General features: G+C 42.3%; 1 protein-coding gene across 1 annotated transcript; it reads right to left on the minus strand.

The window, feature by feature from the left end:
* Nucleotides 1-8,913: 8,913 nt before the first annotated feature.
* On the minus strand, nt 8,914-23,587 carry PLP1 (proteolipid protein 1). The gene is made up of 7 exons (XM_052663549.1): nt 23,520-23,587; nt 14,712-14,898; nt 12,975-13,131; nt 11,633-11,801; nt 11,111-11,184; nt 10,287-10,352; nt 8,914-9,028 (listed from the first exon to the last, which is right to left on the minus strand). The coding sequence occupies exons 1-7, from the start codon at nt 23,521-23,523 to the stop codon at nt 8,957-8,959; spliced, it is 729 nt and encodes a 242-aa protein (XP_052519509.1). The 5' UTR covers nt 23,524-23,587; the 3' UTR covers nt 8,914-8,956.
* Nucleotides 23,588-24,472: the final 885 nt, after the last annotated feature.

A 24,472-nucleotide genomic window follows, 5' to 3' on the forward strand; every position in this document is an offset into this window, starting at 1 on the left:
CTCACAAACATAGAAAACAAACTTATGGTTACCAAAGGGGAAAAAGTGGAGGGAGAGAGAAATCAGGAACTGGGATTAACAAGTACACATTACTGTATATAAAGTAGGTCAATAACAAGGGTCTACAGTATAGCTATATTCAATATCTTTTAATAACCCATAATAGAAAGAAATCTGAAAAAAATGTAGATATATGTGCATATGTGTAACTGAATCACTTTGCTATATCCCTGAAACTAACACAATATTCTTAATCAACTACGCTTAAATTTTAAGAAGAAAAAAAGAGAAACTCTTTACATTAAAGAAAAGAGTATTACCAAATTAACAGTAAATTTTAAATATTTTTTCAATCAATTAATGGTAAAATATGACCACTATCATGGTGATACCTGAGAAAAGTTTTCACCTTAAAGCAAGAGATTTTCATACTCAAAATAGTTTGGAAAAACTGCTACACAGTATGGTCTCTAATGTGGGATGTGTGTACTCTATGAGACTGAAATATGATTCATCAGAACTAGTATTTATATTAATTTTTAATCTTAAAAAAGAAAGAAACCATCTCATTAATATCTAATATAAAGATTGACTGATGTCATCACTTAGTCTGTCTGTCAAGGAAAGATGCCTTTTTAACAATAAGTGAGAAAGGAAATGTCTTTCAAAGGCATAGGTCACACAGAGTGTTTTTTGTTGTCCTTTTGTAATTTTGTTGCTGAGAACTGTGTGAAAAAAACATAACAAGATGTTATAAACTTGCTTAAAACAGCCTGCAATAGCTTGAACTGATTTGTAAAAATATTTTTACTCTGCAAAAGCCACTGATTGATGCTAGGGAGAATGGAAATTTAATACCCAAATTTTAATAAAAACCTTTGCATAAATGAAAAGTTAGTAACATGATTTACTGAGCACAGGTAATGTCATACCACAGCCATTTAGATCTATGAATCTTAGTTAGACATTGTTTCCATCTATGACATTCATTGGAGCCAAGCCCTAAACTGCTATATTCCAAAATGTTCAACCATCATTACAAAATTAATGAGACATATTCAATCACATTGTTCTCACTAAAATATTTATAGGAATGTTTCAAATAAGAGACAAATTTACATATGTGATCAAATGAAAGAAATTTCATTTCAAAATATTTCATATTCACATTTTAAATGTTCTGTTTTGCATGCTTTATAATGCATATATTAGTAAGGCAGTTCACAAATATCACATTAATTTTTTAAGATGAGTGTATTGTACATTTTAATGCATTTTTACATAATTACATACAGAAAAATGTTCTCTAAGATCTTGTTAAATTGTGGCATCTGATTCAGTAATTCTAGGGCAGGGCCTGAGAGTCTGCATTTCTAACTAGCTCCCAGGATCTGCCTGCAATGCAGGAGACTCAAGTTCGATTCCTGAGTCAGGAAAATCCCCTGGAGGAGGAAATAGCAACCCACTCCAGTATTCTTGCCTGGGAAATCCCATGGACAGAGGAGTCTGATGGGCTACAGCCAATGGTGTAGCAAAGAGTCTGAAACTACTGAATGAATGAGCACACACATAGGGGAATGCTTATGTTTCTGATAGCATTTTTTTGTTACTGTGAGCTGATTTCGCATTTTAAATCAAATAAGATTTCAACAATTCATAACTAGCACATCTGAAGGCATGAAAGAGAGTTTTGACTGCCAGAGCCACATTTTTCTTCTAAGTTGCTCTAGATGTAAGCTCAAATCATCAAATAAAACAAGAGCTACCTAGCAAGGATGTGGAACAAAGAGAACCTTCTTACACTGTTGGTGGGAATGTAAATTGGTGCAGCCATGGTGGAAAACAGTATGGAGGTTTGTCAAAAACCTAAAAATAGAGCTGCCTTATGACCCAGAAATTCCACTCCTGGGTATATACCTGAAAAAAAAAAAAAAAACACTAACTTGAAAAGACACATGTACCAAAATTTTCATGTAAACATACTTAATTGTTTACAATTAACAAGATATAGAAACAACCTAAGCATCCATCAACAGATAAATGGCTAAAGAAGATGTGGAGTGGAATACTACTCAGTCATAAAAACAAAAGTTTGTCATTTGCAGCAACATGGATGGACTTTGAAGGCATTATGATAAGTGAAATGAGTCAGAAAGACAAATACTGTATGATATCACTGATATGTGGGATCTAAAAACACAACAAACTAGTGACTATAACAAAAAAGAAGTAGACTCACAGATACAGGGAACAAACAAGTGGTTTTAAGTGGGAGAGAGAAAGGGAAGGGGCAATATAGGGGTAGGGAATTAAGTGGTACAAATTATTCTGTACAAAATAAGCTACAAGAATATATTGTACACCACAAGGAATATAGCCAATACTTTGTAATAACTATAAATGGACTATTACCTTTAAAAATTGTGAATACCTATATTGCACACCTGTAACTTTCACAATTGTTGTTTTAGTCACTAAGTGGTGTCCGACTTTTTGTGACCCCAAGGACTGTAGCCTGCCAGGTTCCTCTGTCCATGGGATTTCCCAGGCAAGAATACTGGGGCGGGTTACCATTTCCTGCTCCAGGGTATCATCCTGACCTAGAGATTGAACTTGCATCCTCAGCTTGACAGGCTGATTCTTTACCACTGAGTCACCTGAGTTTCAAACAGGCAGAAGAACCAGAGATCAAACGGATAACATTCACTGGATCATGCAGAAAGGAAAAGAGTTCCAGAAAAACATCTACTTCTGCTTCATTGACTATGCTAAAGAATTTGACTGTGTGGATCACAACAAACTGTGGAAGATTCTTAAAGAGATGGGAGTATCAAACCACCTTACCTGTCTCTGGACAAACCTGTATATGGGTCAAGAAGCAATAGGTAGAACCAGATATGGAACAACTGACTAGTTCAAAGTTGGGAAAGGAGTACATCAAGGCTGTATATTGTCACCCTGCCTATTTAACTTACATGCAGAGTACATCATGTGAAAGGATGGGCTGGGTGAATCAAAAGCTGGAATCAGGATTGCCAGGAGAAATATCAACAACCTCAGATATGCAGATGATACCACTCTAATGGCAGAAAGTGAAGAAGAACTAAAGTGTCTCTTGATGAGGGTGAAAGAGGAAAGTGAAAAAGCTGGCTTGAAGCTCAACATCAGAAAAAACTAAGATCATGGCATCTGGTCCCATCATTTCATGGCAAATAGAAGGGGGAAAAGTGAAGGCAGAGACAGATTTTATTTTCCTGGGCCCCAAAATCACTGTGGACAGTACATACAGCCATGAAATTAAGAGATGCTTGCTCCTTGGAAAAAAAGCTATGACAAACCTAGGCAGTGTATTAAAATGCAGAGACATCACCTTGAGAACAAAGGTCTGTATAGTCAAAGCTATGGTTTTTCCAGTAGTCATGTATGGATATGAGAGTTGGACCATAAAGAAAGCTGAGTGCTGAAGAATTAATGCTTTCAAATTGTGGTGCTGGAGGAGACTCTTGAGAGTCCTTTCGGCTGCAAGGAGATGAAACCAGTTAATCCTAAAGGAATATTTATTGGAAGGACTCTTGCTGAAGCTGAAACTCCAGTACTTTGGCCACCCAATGCAAAGAGCCAACTAATTGGAAAAGACCCTGATACTGGGAAAAATTGAGGGCAGGAGGAGAAGGGAATGACAGAGAATGAGATGGTTGGATGGCATCATTGACTCCATGGACATGAGTTTGAGCAAACTCCCGGTGATAGCGAAGGACGAGGAAGCCTGGTGTGCTGCAGTCCATGGGGTCGCAGAGTGAGACACGACTTAGCAACTGAACAACAACTTATATAAAATATTGCTATACTTCAACTATACTTTTAAAATTTTTTTAAAGAACTTAATCAGAAAAAAATATTTTTAAAAATTTGAGCCACCTATAAATTTTCAAGTATCAACTCTCTTACAACTGCCAGAACCCAGCTTTGCTGTTTTTCCCTTTTCATGTTTGAAAGTTAGACCTTCACATAATAGATTGGAGTATCAATTAATATAGTTCCTTCAGAGCCTACAGCTGGAGGCTTACTGTTTATGTTGATGGACAATACATTAGAAATGCATTAACATTTTTCGACCTTAATACCATAGTATGTCAGGCCTCTTTCTCTAGGCACAGACTCGTATGCCTCCATCTTCATTTACTTGACTCGGTTTCTCAAGGGACTGTACAGGTTTCTCTTTTTCCCCACCTTTTCCGTCTCAGGATGTTACTCTCAATCTTTACCACATTTTTTGTCTCCCTCCTTAACTTTTTCTTCCTTTAGTTGAGTTCTCTGAGGGCAGAGACTGTGTCTGTTTTAGTCACAGCTATATTACCAGCAACTGGCATGACACTTGGCACAGAGAATTTGTTGAACAAGTATTTTCAAAGGTTTAAACCATGTTAAGGTTGGATTTCCTTTGATTATTTCGTTATGTGGGGAATGCTCATAACTCTATCTGAATTTTCTTTCCTTTGGAATAAAGTTGATCAATTCAAGGAGTTCCAGAGCTGGAACACATAGACGCCAAACTTTCTAGGACAATAAAAATTGGGAAAAGTACGATTGCTTGTTTCAAATTAGACAAGGAAAATCTTCCCAGTTTATAGATATTGACTTGAATTCCTTACCTGTTTATTTATGTAGGAAAAGGCCAAGTATTGATTTTTTAATGTAAGAATGGCTATTTATTCCGTTACTTAGTATTCATCAAGCTAGACATGAATGCAAAATAGACACACTGTCTGTGCTCTCAATATGAAAAATCAAAGAGAAAAGTATCATGTGTCTCATATTACCCATGCATGGCTTCTCAGATTTAGCCTGGAAGGAAAAAAAGTCAGGCAGAATAGCCTGTGTTTACGTAAATTCTGATCTGTGTGCCCTCTGACTCCCCAGATGACTGAGTGGGTGGAAGCACACACACTCATTGTGACAGTGTGTGCATAAATACTGTCACATGTAAGGCCAGGAGCAGGGGGACATAGAGAGCAAGTCACAAGTTGTCAGAACTCTAAATTGAAGTTTTGTTTTTATCAGAGCCCTAGAAAACCAGAGCCACGTGAAGTCCTGGCCCTTAACCACGACCTCTCCCACATACTGGAGGGAGAATTCAGATGCCCACTGCAGTCAGCCAGTCAGACTGCTTCTTGCATGCTCCCTGCCTCCACTGCTCCCATGCTCCACCCTGGGAGATTTCTCCACTATGGTTGAGGCTGACTGAGATCTTTGAGATCATATCTTTATCCCCTTTCTACTCACATCACCCCCAAACCTGAAATTCCTAGGATTTAGCACGAAGCTTATAAGGGCCCAATTAATATTTGTAGACTGAATTAGTGAATGAATGAATGTTGCTCTGGGCCAAACCCACAGCTTCCACACCCTGCATAACTGCACTCAGTACTGACCCTGGAGATGCGGAAAGCAATACCATTGACGCTGTAAGAAAATGTTTCTTGTTTATACTGCTGCAGCTTGATCTTTGGCTGATTTAAGCACAAAGAGAACTCTTTCAGTTCAGAGAAAGGAGGTTTATGGTGTGTGGGAGAGCTAAGAACAATGCACTCAATTGATAGACTGGATGTGCTCTCAGCTTCTGAGAGCATGAAAACTCGATCTATAGATGGGTCCCAGAGGGCAGAGCCAAATAAGGGCAGATGGAGAACACAGCTTTCTTGGGAACTGGCTTTCCGCTGTTCTGAGGCAAAAATATATTCACTCTATAGCACCCTGAATCAGTTTTCCAAAATATGGTGCTCTGTCCTTGTTTGCCAGTGTCTAAAAATAAGTCCTTTTCATATTTTTATTCTTTTTGTCTTAAAGTCATCCAACCAGCCTTGCTTGCAGAATATTAATTGCAGTGAAGCAGAAACCAGGAGATTACATTGAAGCTACTTTTGTACAGAGCTCCTTAACTGATGAATATCTTGTTGCCCCCAAGCTAGACTCTCTTTTCTCTCTGATGATGCTCCTTGCCAGCTCTTTAGGCTGGTCGTTAGAGTGCCAAATTCTAGCCTAGGGTTGTGACAGGGATTGAATGCTGTGTCCTAAGTGGGCTAGTGAGTGGACCATTGGGATAGCATGTGCTACTTATTAACTTAATACTGCCCTGCCACAGATTGTTTAAATTTACATTGCCTTTACTTTATCTGTTCTGCCCATACATTAAACCTTTCACCCAGTACTTCTCATATAAAACTAAGCATTACTCATGCATGAAGCACTAAGTGTTCATTATTGGAATATACAAACAATTCAAAAAAAAGTTAACAATAACTGAATCCTATACACACCAGGGCTGGGGCACTATTGTCACATAACAGTGAAAGTCACTCAGTCATGTCCGACTCTTTGTGACCCCATGGACTGTACAGTTCCATGGAATTCTCCAGCCCAGAATACTGGAGTGGGTAGCCTTTCCCTTCTCCAGGCGATCTTCCCAGCCCAGGGATTGAACCCAGGTCTCGCACATTGCAGGTGGATTCTTTACCAGCTGAGCCACAAGGGAAGCCCATTGTCATAGAAAAGAAGTAGCCATATTTAACTCTGAATTTGTAGAACACTCTGAAACCCAATTTCTAAGAGAAAAGAAACCCTAAAATGCAATGAATTAGCATCAAGATCTCAGTGAGTGCTAGTCCAAGCCCAGATATATACTGGTTATTTGTGGTAATTTACCTTGCCTCTATTTCTTAGTGTCTCCAACTATAAAAATAGAAGTGATTTATTTACTCTTTATTTCAGAAAATTGTTGTCAGAATGACTTGGGATGACCTGAAAAATAAATGAGGTCCTTGAACAAAGCACACTCAAGGTACAATTAGTTGAACTGCTATTGTGGGGTCAAACAGAACAATTCAATTAAAAGACACAGTTGTTTGATTGAGAACATTCTTAATTTTATTTTCTTTAATTTTATAAAATACATTTTGTAAGATAAGTTTCTAAAAGTTTATCCTTTATGCATGTTAAAATTGAAATTCTATATCAGAAATGAAGGAAACACTTTCAGTTGATTAACTCTGTGTGTATGTGTATATGTGTGTATGTATACATAGAAAGTTTTTGGGGAAGGGTTGGTTATTTGTTATATTATTAAATCAAAACAAAACACAAGGTATGGATTACTTCACTTTCCTTGATCTTGATTGGTTTCTTACAGAACCTTTTCCATCTCCTCCCTATATGCAGCCTGGAAGCTTATATTGTATACTTTGCTGAAAACAAATATCAAGTGTTTTTTTTTTGGTAACGATTTTACATCTCCTTAAATGTGTTGAAACCACTTCGGGGGAGAAAACAAAACCACTCTACATCAAAAGAGCCGCCTACAGTCAGACTCGTAAAATCTTTCCCTTGATAAAGACCAATCAGCTTTTTGTTTTTTAACCCAACATTAAAACCCAAGCACAGAGAGGGAAGACTGAAACTGGGAGCTATTTGGGTTTCAAACTCTTTCCCCCTTTCCTTTTCCAAGGAACCTTACCAACAGAATAGCCAATGGCTGGTGCGTTTAGTTACATGATCTGCACCAGGAGAGAATAACTTGTATGTTAAAACTAACTCTTTAACACACCAAGGTAACATTACTAAATCAAATTATCTCCCACCACCTAGAAAGGACAATCAGATAGGTTACTCAAACTGAGATTCGAATTCACCAAATCTGTTTCTGCAAAGAACGGAGTCATTGGTCAAAAATCCCAACAGATGAAAGAACTAGCCAATTTTACGTATCATTTGTGTTGTTTAATGTCCAATTTTCATTTGTTAGAGAATTATAATCAAAGAATCATTCTCCAGACCTTTCTGGTACAACCCCAAACAAGTGATATACAAGCTGGAAAATATGAAATGTGCATCATTCTGAAACAAATCAAGATCTTCAAATCACCTGCTATGACTGAATGGCTAATACCCCATGAAAAGAGCACCATTGTGAAGATATGACAGAGGCCAAAGTACACAACTAATTAACAGAAAAAAGACATGCTATCCAAAAAGTTATCTATCCTGTGTCTACCAGAGGGCTGGCCCGGTTTACACCGTTAGCCACTAGCAACTGCTGCTCGTTAGGCCAGTCTATTTTTCATATGAACTAGTTTCTCTCTATCCTCAGCTCCTTGGAAACCACAGGGTTGTCATGGTAGCTGTTATCAGGGAGAAGGGACTAAGAAGATGCTGACTACACCCTGTTTCTCTTCTCTAACGAGGTATAAGGCCAAGCGCCCCCTTTGTCTACACAAACACTATTCTCCCTTATGCTATAAGTAAGGTTGGCTGAGTTAGGGCTTAAATAGTCCATCGCCATCGGGGTCAGTGCTCTCTTTCTATGGGAGAAAGATCCTTGCTTTGACCCCCTTCTCCCAGCTGCAATAGGTAGATTTGGGCAAATGCTCTTATTGTTTTGCTGGCATTCTTTTTTTTTTTTTTCTTCTTCTCTCTTCAGTGGTACTAGGGAGACTGGAGTGAGTTCTCGGTTTTGTACACCAAAGAGAATATATTTGGCTCCCAAGATGGCAACGGGGACAGGTGCCTCCCTTCTCTCTACCTGAACATCTTTCTTTCCACTTTGTTTTCATCAGTGGAAGTGCCCTTTGAGAAGAAAACACTTCCTGGTCCTCAGGAGATGCTTGAAAATTGAATGAGAGCCTCCACTTCTTTGTGACTTGCAGTTGGGGAGTCACCATCTTTAAGCATTTCCCATTTCTAGCAGGAACCAGCTATGAAGCAAAATGACTAAAAGAGGTACATAAGAGGGGAGAATCCGCAGAGACATTAATCACCGTGAGACTCTCCTTTCTTGTTACACTCGTCAAGTAAGAAGAGGGCCAGTCAGTGACAAAGGCAAAGAGTTAACATGGGAGACGCAGCACTGTAGGCTGTGTGGTTAGAGCCTTGCTATTAGAGAAAGGGAAATTTCTACAGGAGATCAGAACTTGGTGCCTCGGCCCATGAGTTTCAGGACGGCAAAGTTGTAAGTGGCAGCAATCATGAAGGTGAGCTGTAGGGAAGAGAAGAGAGAAGACTCGTGAGAGTAGAAAAGGCAGCTCTCTCTCTTCCAGTCCTTTTGGGAATGAGGAAGGGTAGAAATAAAATCACAGGTAAATAAAGAAAAACATATTCTGCACAAAGGAACACATTCAGGCTTTTGCCCTGTATGCTTGACTAGACGTCCTCCATGAGACAGGCCCAGAGAATCAACTTGACAAGGACTTTTTCCACACCTCTGCTCTGCCCAGCACTGAGTTTTCCTCAGGGAAATCAACACTACCTGGGCTCTGCCATCATCATATATGTATGTCTGAGGGATCTAGACTTCCTGTAGAGGCATAGCCCCACTGGGCAGCACAACCTTCTCCCACTTAATACAGCCATGTATTTCACAAGATGAGGAACAAGTCAGCTCTGGAGAAAACCCTCAGTGGTGGGAGCCAGGAGTGCTGCAAGCTGATTCTTGGTAGATTAACACTTATTCAGTACCCCGTGTTCTTAATAATGAAGGCGTGACATTGACACTGTGCCATAACACCATCAATAATAACAATTCTAGCAGTGTTAAGAGGTCCTTCCAGTATTTTCAGGAGAGTAACTAAATCCCTTGGAAGGCATCCCAGATGGATTTCTGTTTATGGTATATAGAATTCCAGGCTACAAAAAAATCACGTTTAGTAAGGTCTCAGTGTTCTTGTCACTGATCTGACCAGGATGTGTTAAGAATTAACGATAATTTCTGACTGCAAAGCACTTGGCAATGTTACATGCTCTGTAAATGCTATATCTTATTATTCTTTTTTAAATTATGTATGTATGTATGTATTTGGCTGTGCCAGGTCTTAGTTGCAGTAAATGGGATCTTTGATCTTTGTTGCAGCTTGTAGAATCTTTAGCAACAGCATGCGAACTCTTAGTTGTGGCATGTGGTGTCTAATTCCCTGATCAGGGTCAAACCCAGGTCCCTTGTGTTGGGAGCTCAGAGTCTTAGCCACCAGCGAAGTCCCAATATCTTATTTCTTGACCACAAATCTCTTTCCTCCTCTTCCCTCATATCACTTTGCTTGTTCCTATCTCATTTTTGAAAATTTTCTGCCTTGCCAACCCAAAGTAGAAAGACATAGTCTCCATACTCTGCCGTCTCTGCCCAGGAGCTTCTCACCAGCATTTCAAGTTTAGAAGGAATCTATCTTTTTACCTTTCAGTATAGCTGTCTCCAAGCTATCCCAGGACCATTTATTTGCCAAGATCATTCAAAGACAACTCACCAGGGAAACCAGTGTGGCTGCAGCCCCCACAAATGCAGCAATAAACAGATGGAAGGTCATTTGGAACTGTAAGAAAATGCAGAAGAACTGGGTCTTGCAACAGCAAAAATCAGCTGTGCTGTAGATTGTGAAGCGCAACTTTCAGAAGGTGCTGATATTTTTGTGTGTGCTAATTTGGCGTCTCTAACTAACTTATCACATCCCAGAGTATAGGCCTCCCATTCTTCTGTGTACCCATAGCACCCAGAACATAGAATACTCACAAAATAATATAGTCCTCCCAAATAATCAACTGGTTCCCCACGGTTGTGCCTGGGATCCCAAAACATTTTGCTTTCAAAGAAATAGTTTACTGCCTTCTTCCTTCCTTTTATTCCCCTGCTGCATTTGTGCATAATATCCACTTTCAATACAGTGTTATCCTTTTTCAAATGTACTTTCTTTTTAAATGAGATTGAGAAGTTCCAAACGAAATCTGTGTTATAAAATCTATGAATATCTATGCACAACTCATTTCCTTGATAAGGTTTTTAAGAATAAAAATGTTCACTTGGGGGATTTTGCCATTAAGCTCTATCTTTACCTAAAGCTACAAATTTCTCTTTTAAGAGAGGAAGCCTTAGAATGGAAGGTTTTATCTGCTGTTTTTAGGAAACTAGATATTTTACCATGTATACGCTCACTGGCTCAGGCGATATTTCATAGAAGGCAATCTGCTAACTCAAAACCCAGCAAAGAGAAACTGCAGTCCTAAAAATCCAAGATGGGTAGAAATGTTACAGTTTGGGCGATTTGACTGTAAAATAACCCAGTGGCTCACTCACCTCAGCTGTTTTGCAGATGGACAGAAGGTTGGAGCCACACACCTTGCCAGGGAAAGCATTCCATGGGAGAACACCTAAGTAAGAGACAAATATCACAAGGTAAGCTTCACAGAGCTTTGGGGTTACCTGGAGAACTTCTTCCGTCTTTAATCATCCTGGCTGAAAAGTTGGGTCCTACTAATTATCAGGATTTTCTTTTCTAAAGATTTACTCAAAAAATAGAAGGTGGTATTGAACAGTTGCAAAATTTTCTGTTTGTTATTGAAATGGGCTGCTTCTGGTTTCAGAACAGCAGTCAACTAAGAGAGAGGAGTGCAAACAGCTAAGGAAACTGCCACCACTTCCAACAAGTTCCCTTCTCAGGGAAGAAATCTCTCTGGTTTCAGTGGAAAGGGATTAACGAACTAAGATCCAAGCATCCATACTTCTTATTTCTCCCCATAATTACCACCCTCCTTAGCCTAAGAGCCAAATATATCAGGCTTCGATAGTGAGTAGGAGAGCCAAGCCGCCCTAACTCACCATACATTCTGGCATCAGCACAGAGAGTGCCTATACTTGCAGAGGTCTTGCTGGGGGCAGCAATAGACTGGCAGGTGGTCCAGGTGTTGAAGTAAATGTATACAGGCACAGCAGAGCAGGCAAACACCAGGAGCCACACAACGGTCAGGGCATAGGTGATGCCCACAAACTAAAACAATTGACATGGAGCGGTTAGAAATCAGTGTCAGTCTGCAGACATTGAAATGTAAACAAAGAGATCCTGGAATGGCATGTGCCAGACATGAAACCAGATTTCAGGGATCTCCGCCAAATAAAATTAGTAAGCGGGGCACCTTTGCCAAATGTCATTGGCAGTATCTTATCTACTAGAGAATTGGCCCCAAGTAATGACGGGGAGGGGGAGAATGGGTGGGGGTTGGAGTGAGGAGGACCCCTGGGTTAGAAAGGCTTCGGGAGATTGTTTCGACAGAAAAGGTGTGAAGAAATCAAAAAAGATCTTGAAAGAAAGTCGTGCCATTTAAATGCCTTAGGCTGAGCTTAGAAAATGTCCCTTGTCAAAGGACTTTGGATCCCTAGTTATTGAACAAAGCCAATAAGAGATTTCAATTTCCAATCCAAAAACCTTTCTAAGCCAACTGCTAGCCACAAAAGATAACAGCACAACCCCCAGATATTCAGCCCCCAAATGGTCTTTAACTCTAGAGGCTGGAAACCAATGTGTACCTCACTAGAAGCATAATAGCCCTCTGACAGATAAGGCCTTAAACATGCAGATCTATGCCAGTTCCCTCTGGGACCTTCAACAATGTAGGATCCCAGAATAGTATGGATTCCATCTCGGAGTCAATTTCTATGATCCACCCTCCCTCTCAGATCAGGAACCTACATCTCAATCCACTGAGTAACATTTTAAATTCTTAGGCAGTCAGATCTGTTCTTGTTGTGGTCCCAGCTAGGAAGGGATCAAAGAGGTACCAGTAGATGGCTTAGAAATGGTCTGATTGTATGAAGCACCCCACAGAACTCAGGCTTTCCCCTTTGAGATGAAATTTTCTAGGGACATTTTGAAAAGTGAGGCTAAGCCGGCTGGGCACCACGTTCTTCCTGACCTTCTCATTTGGCCGTAGCCATCAGGTCCTCACTCAGAAGCCAGGCCCCTAGAGAGGACCCAGCCTTGGGTGGGGATGAGGCCACAGACTCATGCCCAGTTGTCCCCCACCCCTTGTTATTGCCACAAAATCCTGAGGATGATCACCTTGTCGGGATGTCCTAGCCATTTTCCCAAACAATGACACACCCGCTCCAAAGAATGAGCTTGATGTTGGCCTCTGGAACCCCTCCCCTTCTGGCCCCCTGTTACCGTTGCACTCAGGCCCTTGCCGCAGATGGTGGTCTTGTAGTCGCCAAAGATCTGCCTGACTGCGCCGGTGGTGTAGAAGCCCTCGGCCAGCAGGAGGGCCCCGTAAAGGAAGAAGAAAGAGGCAGTCCCATAGATGACATACTGGAAAGCATGGATCCTGTGTTAACAGATAACACAAAGCCAGAAAATCTTACGCATGGAGGGCCTGGTTCCCTTGCCGCATAAGTCAGTTGGACTCTTGAATAGGCTCCTAAACAAGGCTAGAGTTGGTTTAGGGCAATCACTAGGTGCTTCCTCTAGGCGTCTACCTTGTACTTATTGAAGTAACTGGAGAAGGGCATGGCAACCCACTCCAGTACTCTTGCCTGGAGAATCCCATGGACAGAGGAGCCTGGCGGGCTACAGTCCACAGGGTCACAAAGAGTCAGGCATGACTGAGCAACTAACACTCATTGAAGTAAAAGAAGATGCTCCTCCCCCACATTTGGCTTACCCTGTGACCTGAAGAACTGGGACCCTACTTTCCTTGGCCTGACCCTTCAGAGATGCTCCCTCAGAAGAGAGAGGAGAGAGGAGCTAGGTAAGAAGGAAGACGGATGAAGGAAATAGAGCCTAACTTGCTCTAGAAACAGGAGAGGCTTAGTATTGGGCCAGAGCACACTCAAGTGGTGTGGTGAAACAAGCGTTGCGGCCCGCCTCTTGTCTCATCAGTCTGCCTCCCGCAAGTTCTCTATATGGACCACTGCAGAGGCTCCAGCTCAGTCCATGTGAACCCTACCTAGCAGAAGGGAGAACATGTGAGACAAAGCAAGGGCAGGGGTGGAGGGGGTGTGGTTAGGAGTGAGGTGGCAGGCGGCCAGACATCCTCCCCTGAATGTGGCACTTCTCCTTCATTTAGGACTTCAGATGTGCTATAGGTGGAATCTGCACACCTATCAATGTGTGTATGTGGAATCTAGAAAAAATGGTACAGATGAACCTATCTGCAGGGCAGGAATAGAGACGTAAACAGACGTGAATAGAGACGTAAACAGACGTAAATAGAGACGTAAAATAGAGACGTAAATAGAGAACAGATGTGTGGACATAGAGTGGGGGGAGGGATGGATAAATTGGGAGATTGGGATTGACATATATACTCACTGTGTGTGTGCTAAGTCGCTTCAGTCATGTCCAACTCTTTGCGACACTACGGACCATAGCCCGCCAGGTTCCTCTGTCCATGGGGATTCTCCAGGCAGGAATACTGGAGTGGGTAGCCACACCCTCCTCCAGGGGACCTTCCCAACCCAGGACCTTCCCAACCAAGAACCTTGGCAGGCAGGTTCTTTACCACTAACACCACCTGGGAAGCCCCATATATATATATTCACTTTCACTATATATACACTACCATGTGTAAAATAGATAGCGAGTGGGAAGCTGCTCTATTAGCACAGAGAGCTCACCTTTGTGTTCTATGATGACCTAGATGGGTAGGATGGCAGGGGAGAGTAGGAGGGAGGTCCAAGAAGGAGGGGATATGTGTATACATATAGCTGATTCACTTTGCTGTACAGCAGAAACTAACACAACACTGTAAAGCAACTATACCCCAATAAAAAATGTTTTTTAAAAAAGAAGGAAGACCCAGGAATTCTGTCTGGCTCCACACCAATCCCCTACTAGTCACTAAGGTACTGATGAGTTCTGTGTCTCCAAGACAGACAGGATTGGTGGGGGAGAGTAGGTACTTACACATTGATAAGATACTCATAGTCCTGGTAGTTTTTGGAGAAATATGTCTCAATTAACTTTTCTGTACCAGTGAGTGCTTCATGTCCACAGCCACAGAATAGTGCCACCCCAAAGAAACACAATCCAGTGGCCACCAGGGAAGCAAAGGGGGCCCCTACGAGACATCTTGCACAGCACTCTAATAAGCCTGAAGAAAAAGGAGGGCAAACAGTCAGGGATGTACAATACATAGTTCAGCACTCATCTCTCTCTGCCAGCCCAACCAGGCCCTGTGCTCACATGCATGGTTGCAGAGATGGAGGAGGAGTCACCTCAGAGACCAAAAGCAGGAAAGTCTAGAACCTCAGAATTGGGGAGTGTGAGACTGACTCCCCCAACCATATTTTGTTCCATTCTTGAAGATAAATCCTTGCCTTGAATTCCCAAAATGTCCATGAGTTTTTGAGTAATCAGTTTTCAAGTAGGCTGCTAGAAAGATGATGCTCTCATTCCCTCCTTTCTTACCCTTCTGATTTGTTTGTTTTTGCCATTTATCAACTTTTATGGAGTACTTACTATGTGCCCAGCATTGTGCTAGGTGTCACGTGGAGTGTGAACATATAAAAGACATAGACTCTGCCATGGGGACATTTTTGTCTATGGAGGAGAATAAGCTAGGTAGACCTGACATTTTTAACCAACAGTTTCAGGCAGCCTAGTAAATGGTTACAAAGGGTAAATGCCCTTCCAATTTCGTAGAAATATTGATATTGTCAGACAAGAGTTGACCCTGAAAGAGCATTTCAGGTGGGAAAACTGAAATTGCATGTTCCTGGGTATTTCTGAACATTGCATTTGCGGCACAGAATGCTTGATTCTTCTTAGTCTGGATGTCTGGAGAGCACTCCAAAGAAAGGAGGGAACTGGCAGAGGACAGGAGATGTTCACGGGAGGATGACTATTATTCACAGTAGTAAACATACAGGCTGAATGATTTGGGGACACTGTGCATGGCTGACTTGTCCTCCTATGCTACAGTTTGGCCAGTGTCCCCACCCTTAGTCCTACCCTGGAGTTCTGTCAAAACAACTACAAAGAGACATTATACAAAGTCAACAAAGCATGAAATGTCTTTCTGGCATGACAAAACACACTAGGGCCTGGGAATACAGGTGTCTTAAAATGCTGAGCTCTGAAATTCCGCAGATCTGGTACCCCAGGCTCCATGCAAGTGTTGCTGAGAAACAGGAAGGGCATGTAAGAAGTCACAGGTTCTGAGAGTAGCTGTGTCCCAAGTACAAGCCTTGAGCTCTAAGGTGTCATGTGGAGTGAAACAACAAACGTCCAGTAGATGATGAGAAAGGCACCTTCTAGCCTCTTGGCCACAACCCCAAAAGGTGAAAGAAATGAAAATCTTCAGGAAAGATGTTATATATACATTAATTTTATCCATCTATTCACATATCATATAGATATGATATATGAATTATTTTGTATATATTATATGCATTGTTGCTGTTCGGTCACTGTCGTGTTCGACTCTTTGTGACCCCATGGACTGCAGCATGCCAGGCTTCTCTGTCCTTCACTATCTCCCAGAGTTTGCTCAGACTCATGTTCATTGAGTTGATAATGCCATCCAAACATCTCATCCTCTGTCATCTTCTTCTCCTTCTGCCCTTAATGTTTTCCAGCATCAGGGTCTTTTCCAATGAGTCATCTCTATTCATCAAGTGGCCAAAGTATTGGAGCTTCAGCATCAGTCCTTCCAATGAATATTCAGGGTTGATATACTATATGCATATATTAATTATTTGTGTGCATACACACACGTAAATAAATAGCAAATGTGCCAAGAAGCTGCTATTTTGGGAAAGCATGCTGAAACTCCTTACACAAATAAAATGCATTGTATTGACTTTTAGATTTGGACTTTATCCAAAGCTCATCTTTTTAATGCCAGGGACGAGGAAAATCCTTTGCATGACTCTCTTAATGCTAGTACAGTTTCTTTTTACCCCTTACTGCTTGACCATCTGAGATGTTCCTGAACTATGTCCATGTGAACAGATTCTGAAGGACCAAATTCTTTCTATCGTGAGAAAGCTGAGGTAGAGGCATTTGTCTCTGCTCTCAGGGCCACAAGTGAGTCCTCTTACCCACTGTCCCCTAAAATGACAGCCCTTCCTTGGTGCTCAAAGAGCCTCTTCCCGATATTCTTGTGTGTCACCCCAGAGATGAGGCATAGAAGCCCAAGCCAAGCAAAATAAGAAGCTAACATTTGAAGCAGAACTGCATTTCCTCCCTTCTCTAAGAACTGAAGGCCTGCTGTCAGAAAACTTGGCCTCTATGGAAAGCAATCAGTCTGTGGCTTTGTTGCTCTAAGTGGAGGCACAGTTTACTTTGTACGAATTGTGCTTGGTAAGAGAGTTCATTAGAGCTGGTGCATGGGGTGTGTGTGTGTGTGTGTGTCCCCACATGTACACATTTGTGCCAGAGCAGGGGCACATGCATGAATGCAAACATCCACATAAACGCACGTATAAACCAGAGAGAAAAACACAGCACTTGAAATTGATTATTGTTCCCAGGAAACATTCAGATATCAATCTTCCTCTTTCTTAACAGGTCAGGATACTAGATGCATCTTGTAAGTCAAGAAAAAGAGCTTGGAAATAAACAGTGCTGCCATTTTCCTTCTCTGCCTATCCAAATCTTCCCCACTCCCAAACTCTTAGAATCTTCTACTAAAGAAGGTCTCTGAAGCCTGGGGGTGGAGGGAGGGGAAAGTGCATGACCCCACTGTTCCCTCTCTCCCCAGCACAGGGTCAGGGCTTGGACAGAACCCTCCATAGCTCCCCTGGACAAAGAAGCCTTGTTTTTTCCCCTGAGATCTTAGGAGCCTCATTGGTATTCTGCAGGGGCCTCCAGGCCTGGGGGTGGGAAGGGGGTCAGACCCAGGGAACAATGGAAGAACTGTTTGTTTAGCCCAGAGTAAGGAGAACCATCCTCCCTAGAAAGTGACTGTCCTGTGCCCACTGACTCACCCCACCTTTTTTTATCCTGGAAAGGGCTAAAATGGTGGTGCAAGTGAGATCAGGAATGAAAAAACTTGAACTCTTGCTAACGAAATAGAATTCCACTCTAAGCTTCAGCTGATGCCCCCTCCAGGGTTGTAAAGATCAGGGGGGGAAGCCTCGTTAGTCTATCTGATCCCTGTATCATCCAAATAATCAGAGAGTATCATATATAGTGTTCTTACTGGGTGATAAAGGGCTAAGCCTTGGGAGCAACTCTGAATCATCCACTGATAGTCTTTCTTCTTCAATCCATTTTTCCTCCATTTTCTTAGAACTCAAATAACTTAGCACCCCCTTTTCTGTTTTACTGTCACTCGAAGCAAGGTACAAGAAAGACCTAGGCTTTAATGAGTCTCTAACTGGGAGTTGAAATTAAATGGCCCTGAGTATATCTTTCACTCTTCAGCTATAAATAGTTCAACAATATCAGCATAAGATGTCCATCTCTTCACATTGAAATGAAATGTTTGTTCTGAGGGCATTTAAGTTCAGCAGAAGTGAAGAATCTCTACCAGTCAGCCCAAGCAAAAAATCAAATTTTGGATTCCAACTGGGAAAAACTCAGAACATGCAAGAAATTGTGCCATCAAAGGAGTTTACAATCAAAACATTCTGAGAAAGGTTCATTGGGTTCCCTTTGATTTGGGGGTGTGTGAACAATAATCTAAAGCCAAAGGGTCTCCATTTCAGAAGACTTCATGGTTGGAAAGGTACCGTTTTGTTTCAGGAAGGCCATGAAGGATTCTATAGAACCTCCTTGGCCTCTCAGGAAACATTCTTACATACATTTCCAGGCTAAGTATTGACTGCAACATGGTGGAGTTGGCAGAAAAGAACTATATAGCAATAATATTACCCAATGCAACTGAATTGAATTAAACCACCTGACCTTTTCTAAAGGATTTTATATAGATCATTTTTAAAGTCGTTACTGAATTGGTTATAATATATTGCTTCTATTTTATGTGTTTTTGAAGGTTTTGGCTCTTAGGGATGTGGGATCTTAGCTCCCTGACCAGGGATTGAACTTGCGCTCCCTGCATTGGAAGGTAAAGTCTTAACCACTGGACTGCCAGGGAAGTCCCTAAACCACCTGACTTTGATGAGAGATCATACAGAAAAATAATGACCTTGCCCAGGGTTTTCCTTTCCATTCATTGCATCCGGTACAATTATTAAGCATATGGCAATAACCTAGATACTGTGGGAAACAAAAGGGAACTATAAGGCCCAGTCTTTTCCTTCAAAGACCTTTCAGTCTTGGGGAGAACAAACATATCGGCAAATCAAAGACCAAAGCTACCTACAATCTAGTGTTAAAATGTGTATAACCAAGCCCTGTGGGCAAAACATAAGCAAAGGGAAGATATTCAGTGTTGGCTAGATGTATCTGCGAACTCCCCAAACTAATCAATCTGTGACAGAACTTCAAGTCCTTCTCATTAATGCTCTTCACAGGAATCTGACAAGGATCAACAGGACTGCTGTGACTCTCGTCCAGATTTCTGTCTATCCAAGATACTGGGTTGATCCTCATGCTGTCTCTTTAAGCAGGAGCCAAGAGCTCCCAAGCCCTCCCTCCTTTCCCATGCCCTGGGCATGCTTCAAGGACGAGCTCCATGACGGAAATTCAGTTTGAATCTGGGAACCCATCAAAGGGAGGAAAGGAAGGTCTTTGATCAAAAGGGATAATAGAAAGAGACCAGTTGTGCCTTGCACAAATCCCAGCCTGTCCCTTGAATCCAGCTGACAAAGGGAGAGATAGAAGAACCCTATACAATAGAGCTAAACAACAGGCAGGCTCATTGAGTGAAAAACTGGCCCCATCTCTCTAAGTCTCTAATCTGAGCTACAGTTTTGCCCTCCTCCCAGAACCCACCCCTTAACCTCACCCCATGAACAGAGGCTCACTTGATCAGGACCTGTCGCAGTTGACAGGGCCAAGATGCTAGAGCAGCCGTGACTGGTACCAGGAATGGTTGGGGATGAATGGGTGGGTTCTAGGAGTAAAACAACAATCATCAGGAGATGCCAGAGACAAAGACTTCTGCTTCTGGCTTTATCCAGATCAGACAAAACCCTGCTTGTAATCTTGTCTTTCCTACATGAAATCAGCACTTATACCATGTTCAAGAGCTGGAAAGGGGCTCTGTAGCCACTGGGCCATGAAAATCCAAGCTTGCTAGACAGTCAAGTCATGCAGACATAATTAAATAAAAATGAAAGGCAGCCTCCTCTTTGAAAAGATATTATTATCACCATGGCAACAGCATCTGGACCACTTTGTCTCCTATATTCCCTACTCCTCCCCCAAACGCACACACTCACACATGCACACATGCATGGGTGCACACGTGCATTGATGTATGCCAACTTGTACCCAAACATTGGGAGGCTGGGGTAGAGACTGGATTGTTAAACTCTCTCCCTGACATGTTGTCCTCACTTTGCCCACTTCTGGGAAAGTGCAAGAGAAGCAACTGGCACTAAGCTGAGAGACAACAGTTTCCATACTTCATTCCTTAGGCTAGTCTCCCACCAATTCCTCCTCTTCCCTTGGTTGCAGTGTGAAGCTGATCTAGAGAACCTTGTTCTCTTCCTTGGGATGTCACTGACTCCTTTCCAGAGCCTGGCCTGGCAGAAAGCTCAGAGGCCAGTGCAGAGCTGAGTGATCACCTTTAGGACCATTTTAAAATAACCAAGGGGTTTTTGATGAGAGCTTGACACTGGGCAGGCCCTGACAGTGGGAAGGGAAGGGAAAGCTACTCTATTCACCTGCCAAGGCTGCTGTTATCTTTCCCAATCAGTTTACTGCCCTAACTTGATGTTTTCTGGACCTGAAGTTCTGTGGGCATGGAGGGCATTTCTACTGTTGCTTTCTTTTAAAACCAAGAACCCTGGGGATGGTTTTCAAGGCTTCAAGATAACACACAACAAGGGGAAAAGATGCCATTGGCTAGGGTTCTGCTTTCATGGGTTTGGAGACTGTATTTTCCCTCCTACCCATTTCTCAAGGGTTTCTTGGGTCTATTTATTACTCAGAGAGATTTGAGAGCGTAGTTCTAGTTGGCAGCTTATTGAGTAAATTTCTGGCTTTCCTAGCAGAAAGCCAGGGCAAAAGGCCCTTGAAGCAGAGCAGACCTTTCAATCTGCCTGGTTCTCCTCTGGCTCTGCCAGGCCGAGGTGAGGAGTGGGGTGGGGAAGGGTGCATATGGTCATTTTAGTCAGTGTCTCTAGGAAAAGTAAGTGCATGTGCTGGTTTTCATTTGCTTTCTTTTTAGCTCCTGGCACTCTTGCAGCCTTCTTGCCATCATGATGAGATTCAGTTAGTCTTCAAGCGTTTTGTAAAAACCTGGACCCCTGCTCTGCCTCCACACTTTTTGCCTGGGCTGCACTCACACTGTGAGCCAGCCAAAACTACACTGCTCAGCAAACAGCCACCTTTGGAGGGAAGCATCATAGTCTGGTTACCAGGGTAACAGCCACTGTTCTCAGACATCAGGCTTTGCAAGAGCCAATATTTTGCTGTTCAGTAATGGCATTGTGTTGCTAAGCAGAGAATAATCAGCTACTGCTCTTTGGCTCTTTTCCAGTTCCATTGTTATCCGAAGGACTCATTTGGAACATCCCTCTCCCAAATCAGGAAAAGGTTTAATGAACTACCATGTCGCTTGTAAATCTTTTGTGTGAACACTACAGAATTCCCTGTTCCTCCTCATTTCCGATCCTACTTGATTCTCTGTGGTGGAGGTAGTGAGCTTCCTGTTCCTGGGGATGATGAAGAAGAAGCTGTAGGAACATTGGAGAAGGGAATTCTGCACTGAGAATTAGCTCAGACAGCTTCTAAAGTTCCTTCCAGTCCAATCCCAGATTCTATGATATAATTTGTCTAGTGCAATAGTTAGACAGCAACACACTCCCTGTCAGAAGCAGTAGCAGTCCAGTACCTTGCTAGAGATGGTCTATACTCACAAAGTATTTGAAATATCAATACTTTGCTATTGCATAACTGAGAACATAATGGCTACTCCATCATGTGCACCTAGCCCAAGTATGGCTCACCCTCAGAATAAGAGATCCCATACACAGCTTCGGCTGTGCCCTCATCTGCAATAATCTTCCCTGGAGAAAATCATTCAGCCTCTGTAACAGGAAAATGTCCCTATGGTCACCTGATTTTTCCTGTCTTTTCCTCAGGGCTTTTACTCCCTGAGGAAGTTGTATTCAACATCCTTCCTTACTCCCTCTCTGTTTTTTATTCACAACCTACCCAATCAGCTGCCCTGACTTCAGGTAAGGTTCTTGACATTACCTAGGACAGGAATTGAGTTCTTGCAATATTCACCTCTCATCTGGCCCCACTTGATTGGACAATTCTTACCCAAGTGCACAAAGTACATGCAAAGAAAGCTCAATCACTTCAGGAAGAATAAGAGACAGCCTGTACATGCATCATTGTATAATAATTAGTATTATTATTATTTACAACTGTTACAGAGGTTGCCCATTTTCAAAGGACTCCGACATATTATTTTTTATTTTTATAACTCTGAAATTAGACAAAGCAATTATCATTATCCCTATTTTCCAGATGATGAAGTAATAATTCATAGCAACCTACCCAATGTCACGAAGTTCATAAGTAGCAGATCTGGGATTCGCACCTCATTATGTTCACTTCTAGTCCAGTGCTCATGCCTTAATTATCTTGCCTGAATACATGCCTCAAGAGCTCTCTCAGTGTTTCAGGATGAAACAACCTAAAAACTGACACTAGCCTAATATAGTTGAAAACCCATCTCCGTAGATGCTTTTGGAACCTTCTGGGTAATGCATTTGATGGTGAATACACAGGACAGTTGATTCTCATTTCATTTAGGACACATTCAAGCTGTTGCTCTTGTTTTGGCAAGTGTGAGCAATGTCTACATGGTTCTGTGGCCTCCTGTATGGACAAAAATCCTTGTGCTCTGTACATCTTGCACTGAGCGGACACTACAAGAGACCAGACCATGTAGCTTCTCTCTACAGAGATGCCCTCAGGACTCAGTCAAGTCAGCAAGAGCCCTGAGGTCCCTCCTTGTCATAGCAGGGATTTAAAATCTGAGTCATGCCCTCAGGAAAGCTAAGTCTGTAATATTTACTAGATATGGTAACCCAAACGGGTGCATGCGTGCGCACACACACACACAGCCCTACCCATATCTCTTCCTTATGGTAAAGCCATTGAGGACTTTATTTTCACTTCCTGAACTTGACATTGGCCTCCTCAGCCATGACGAAGCCTGAATCTATGACACCCAATTTCATTCTGATGCCCCACAGGGTCCAAATTTTGTTTCAAGCAAGCAGTCATTTTGTACAGCTGAGAGCCAGCCAACATGAGTTGCCTCCAGCAGAACCAAGGATGTCAGCTGACCAGGCCATTACCAGTACATGGGGACCAGGGGAAAAGAGAAGGCAGAGGAAAGCAAGGGGGTAGGAGGACACATGACCACGTCCAGCCCTGCAGACACTCTCTCCAAGGACCTGTGGGACTCTCCATGTGTCGCTGGAGTTCTTTGGCAATAAAGCATCATTCTCAGTACAGCAGACAAGGAGTTAATCTAATTGCGTGCTAAGGAATGAAAAAGAAAACAAGTGCCAGAACACAATTCATTTCAACCATTAGAAACTCTGAACCCCAAAGTTCTTGCAAATTCCTATGCTCTGGCTTTGAATCTTCCAATCTAAAGTTTTTGAAACTCACCCATGTCTTTGGGACTCTGACTCCAATGGTAGCCGGCTGGCTAGTCTGTTTGTTCAGCTGGAAGGATCCTGGTCTCTCCAGTCTCCTTCTTCGGTCCTTTACTTTTTCTCTCTGAGTATCTTTGTCCTCTTCTCCTGCAATGAAAAGGGCTTTCTGATTGACAGCCAACCCCCTTAAAGGGACAGGCCCACTTTCCTCCTCCTCTCCTCCTCCCCTTCTCCTCCCCTTGTCCCCACCTCCTCAGGATACTCCCTTCTCTAAGACCTCCATCTTCTGTTTCTGCTTTTCAGTGCCAATCGTCTCTTTTTCTTTTTTTCTTTTCCCCCCTCCCCTAAGGCTTGCCTATGTGGAATTTCGCTTTGCTACAGAGACATCTGGAAATGTGGTTTGGGGGTGGAAATGAAAGAAAGAGGTCCTGCAATCCTCCAACTGATCCTTGGGTCTATTTTGGTATGAGATGTGGCAGCATAAGTGTCAGAGGCCATGAAGGTGTTAGCCCTGGTGAGGCAGTCAGGGTCAAAAGCCTAGATGTGACCTCCTAGTCCTTCTAACTCTGCCCCAACACCACCCCTCACGCCTATCTGCCCTTGACCCTACCCGCCTTTACCCTCCCCCCCCACTCTTTAGAAAATAATTGCTTCTCCCAACTCTTCCCATTCCAGTTTTAGAAACACAATAGAGAAAAAAATTGTCTTTTAAAAATAATTTCCTCCAAATCCTTCCTGGTTTCAACTGAATGAGGACAAAACACAAGCTGTTGATTCCTCGAACAGATTTTGACCAAGCTGGAGAAAGCTAGAATTGTAATCATTTTACAGACAGGGTAACGGAGACCCAGGGAGGGGGCAAGCAGACACGCTGTGCAGGTTCACGGAACAGGCTAAAAGAAAGGCAAGAGTTGGGGATGTGGGTGATCTCCATGGAAGGTAACTGACTTTGACAGAACACAACCT

The sequence above is a fragment of the Budorcas taxicolor genome, chromosome X (genome assembly GCF_023091745.1).
Source record: "Budorcas taxicolor isolate Tak-1 chromosome X, Takin1.1, whole genome shotgun sequence".
Lineage (NCBI taxonomy): Eukaryota > Metazoa > Chordata > Mammalia > Artiodactyla > Bovidae > Budorcas > Budorcas taxicolor.

Coding starts and splice junctions, on each gene's coding strand:
- PLP1 (XM_052663549.1), bottom strand. Junction 11,802..12,974: donor GCAAGGGCCTGAGTGCAACG/GTAACAGGGGGC, acceptor CAATTGTTTTAG/TTTGTGGGCATCACCTATGC. Junction 10,353..11,110: donor CCATCTGCAAAACAGCTGAG/GTGAGTGAGCCA, acceptor ATTTTCTTACAG/TTCCAAATGACCTTCCATCT.